Source organism: Elephas maximus, chromosome 3, assembly GCF_024166365.1.
Source record: "Elephas maximus indicus isolate mEleMax1 chromosome 3, mEleMax1 primary haplotype, whole genome shotgun sequence".
NCBI lineage: Eukaryota > Metazoa > Chordata > Mammalia > Proboscidea > Elephantidae > Elephas > Elephas maximus.
Genome location: NC_064821.1, coordinates 22,707,196 through 22,709,176, shown reverse-complemented (window position 1 = coordinate 22,709,176; position 1,981 = coordinate 22,707,196). Strand labels below are relative to the sequence as shown.

The window sequence follows — 1,981 nt, the reverse complement described above, 5'->3', positions numbered from 1 at the left end:
TAAAGATGGATCTTTCCTTGGAGTAAGTGTGTCCATCCAGACTTGGTTAGAATATGCCCCTTGGGCTGGAAATCTAGGCCCACAATGAAGCCACAGGGGCCCTGTTGTTTTTGTTAGCTGCCAGTGAGTGGACCTTAGACACATGGCAACTCATGCTCAACAGAACCAAAAGCTGCCACGTCCTGTGCCATCCTCATACTTGATTGTGAATTGAACCATTTTAATACAGAGTTTTTATTGGCTAATTTTCAGAAATAGATCACCAGGCCTTTCTTCCTATAAAATTACAAAATATTTAAAATGATCATAAGAACTCAGATAGTGTAAAAAAAAAAAATGAGCATCTTATCAACACTTTGCAGAATAAATGTTGATGTTCAGCTATTGATCAAATTCACATATTTTTTATTAAATAATCAAATAATATGCACACAGGTGACACCCACTTTGTATCTTCTTGATTTCTCATGACCCTGCCCTAGGTGCTGTTTACCTTTGGTGATGCAGCTACTGCTGGTATAGGGACCACGCACTTGGTTGTCTTGTCACCTGATCTGTTCCATCAGATTCATCAACAATATGAAACCTAAAAATCAAACAAGTTTTTCTGGATTCCTTCTCCTGGCACTGACAGAGGATCCGGAACTGCAACCCCTTCTCTTTGCCCTGTTTCTGTTCATATATCTGGTCATTGTCCTGGGGAACCTGCTCATCATCCTGGCTGTCAGCTCAGACCCTCACCTCCACACCCCCATGTATTTCTTTCTTGCCAATCTGTCCGTCACTGACATCTGTTTCAGCACCACCACGATCCCAAACATGCTGGTGAATCTCCAAACACAGAATCAGAGCATCACATATGCAGGCTGCCTCACCCAGGTCTGCTTTGTCTTGGTTTTTGCTAGTTTGGAAAGTTTTCTCCTGGGAGTAATGGCCTATGACCGCTATGCGGCCATTTGTCACCCACTGACATACAGAGCCATCATGAACCCCCTCCTCTGTGGTCTGCTGATTCTACTCTCCTTGTCCATTACCACTGTGGATGCCTTGATCCACAGTCTGATAGTGTTGAACCTGTCTTTCTGCTCAGACCGGACAATCCCCTACTTCTTCTGTGAAGCTTTTCAGATCATCAAGATTGCCTGTTCTGATACCCTCCTCAATAGCATCTTTTTATATTTGGCAGCTACCATACTAGGTGGTGTTCCTCTGTCTGGAATCATTTTCTCTTATACTCAAATTGTCTCCTCCATTTTGAGAATGCCTTCAGCAGGTGGAAAGTATAAGGCTTTCTCCACCTGTGGGTCCCACCTCTCAGTTGTTTCCTTGTTCTATGGGACAGGCTTAGGTACGTGTGTTAGTGCCGCATTTACACACTCTTCCAGGAAGACTGCAGTAGCTTCAGTGACGTACACTGTGGTCACTCCCATGATGAACCCCTTCATCTACAGCCTGAGAAACAGGGACATGAAGGGAGCCTTGAAGAACATTTTCAAGTGCATACCTGCTTTTCCGTGATTAAATTATCTGCTTTGGGCCTGGATTTCTAGTTTGCATCAAAGCGAAAAAATACTTATGAGCTAGAATCCCCAACTGTCCTATAACCAGGTTTTCTAAAATGACAAAATAACATAATGGCTAAGCAGCTAAGAAACCAAATGACACACAGCATTGGGCAAATCTGCTGCAAAAGACCTCTTTAAAGTGTTGAAAAGCAAAGATATTACCTTGAAGACTAAGATGCACCTGACCCAAGCCATGGTGTTTTCAGTCCCCTCCTATGCGTGTGAAAACAGAACAATGAATAAGAAAGACCAAAGAAGAATCAATGCCTTTGAATTGTGTTGTTTGAGAAGAATATTGACTATATCATGGACTACCAAAAGAAGGAACAAATCTGTCTTGGAAGAAGTACAATCAGAATGCTCCTTAGAAGCAAGGATAGCAAGACTACGTCTCACACAATTTGAGCATGTTATCA

At 42.5% G+C, this 1,981-nt stretch overlaps 1 protein-coding gene across 1 annotated transcript; it reads left to right on the top strand.

Moving 5' to 3' along the window:
- Window positions 1-579: 579 nt before the first annotated feature.
- On the top strand, window positions 580-1,518 carry LOC126071076 (olfactory receptor 7G2-like). The gene has a single exon (XM_049875371.1). The coding sequence runs from the start codon at window positions 580-582 to the stop codon at window positions 1,516-1,518; it is 939 nt and encodes a 312-aa protein (XP_049731328.1).
- Window positions 1,519-1,981: the final 463 nt, after the last annotated feature.

What these genes read in the sequence shown, in the direction of transcription:
- LOC126071076 (XM_049875371.1), top strand. Translation starts at nt 580, where the DNA reads ATGAAACCTAAAAATCAAACAAGTTTTTCTGGATTCCTTCTCCTGGCA.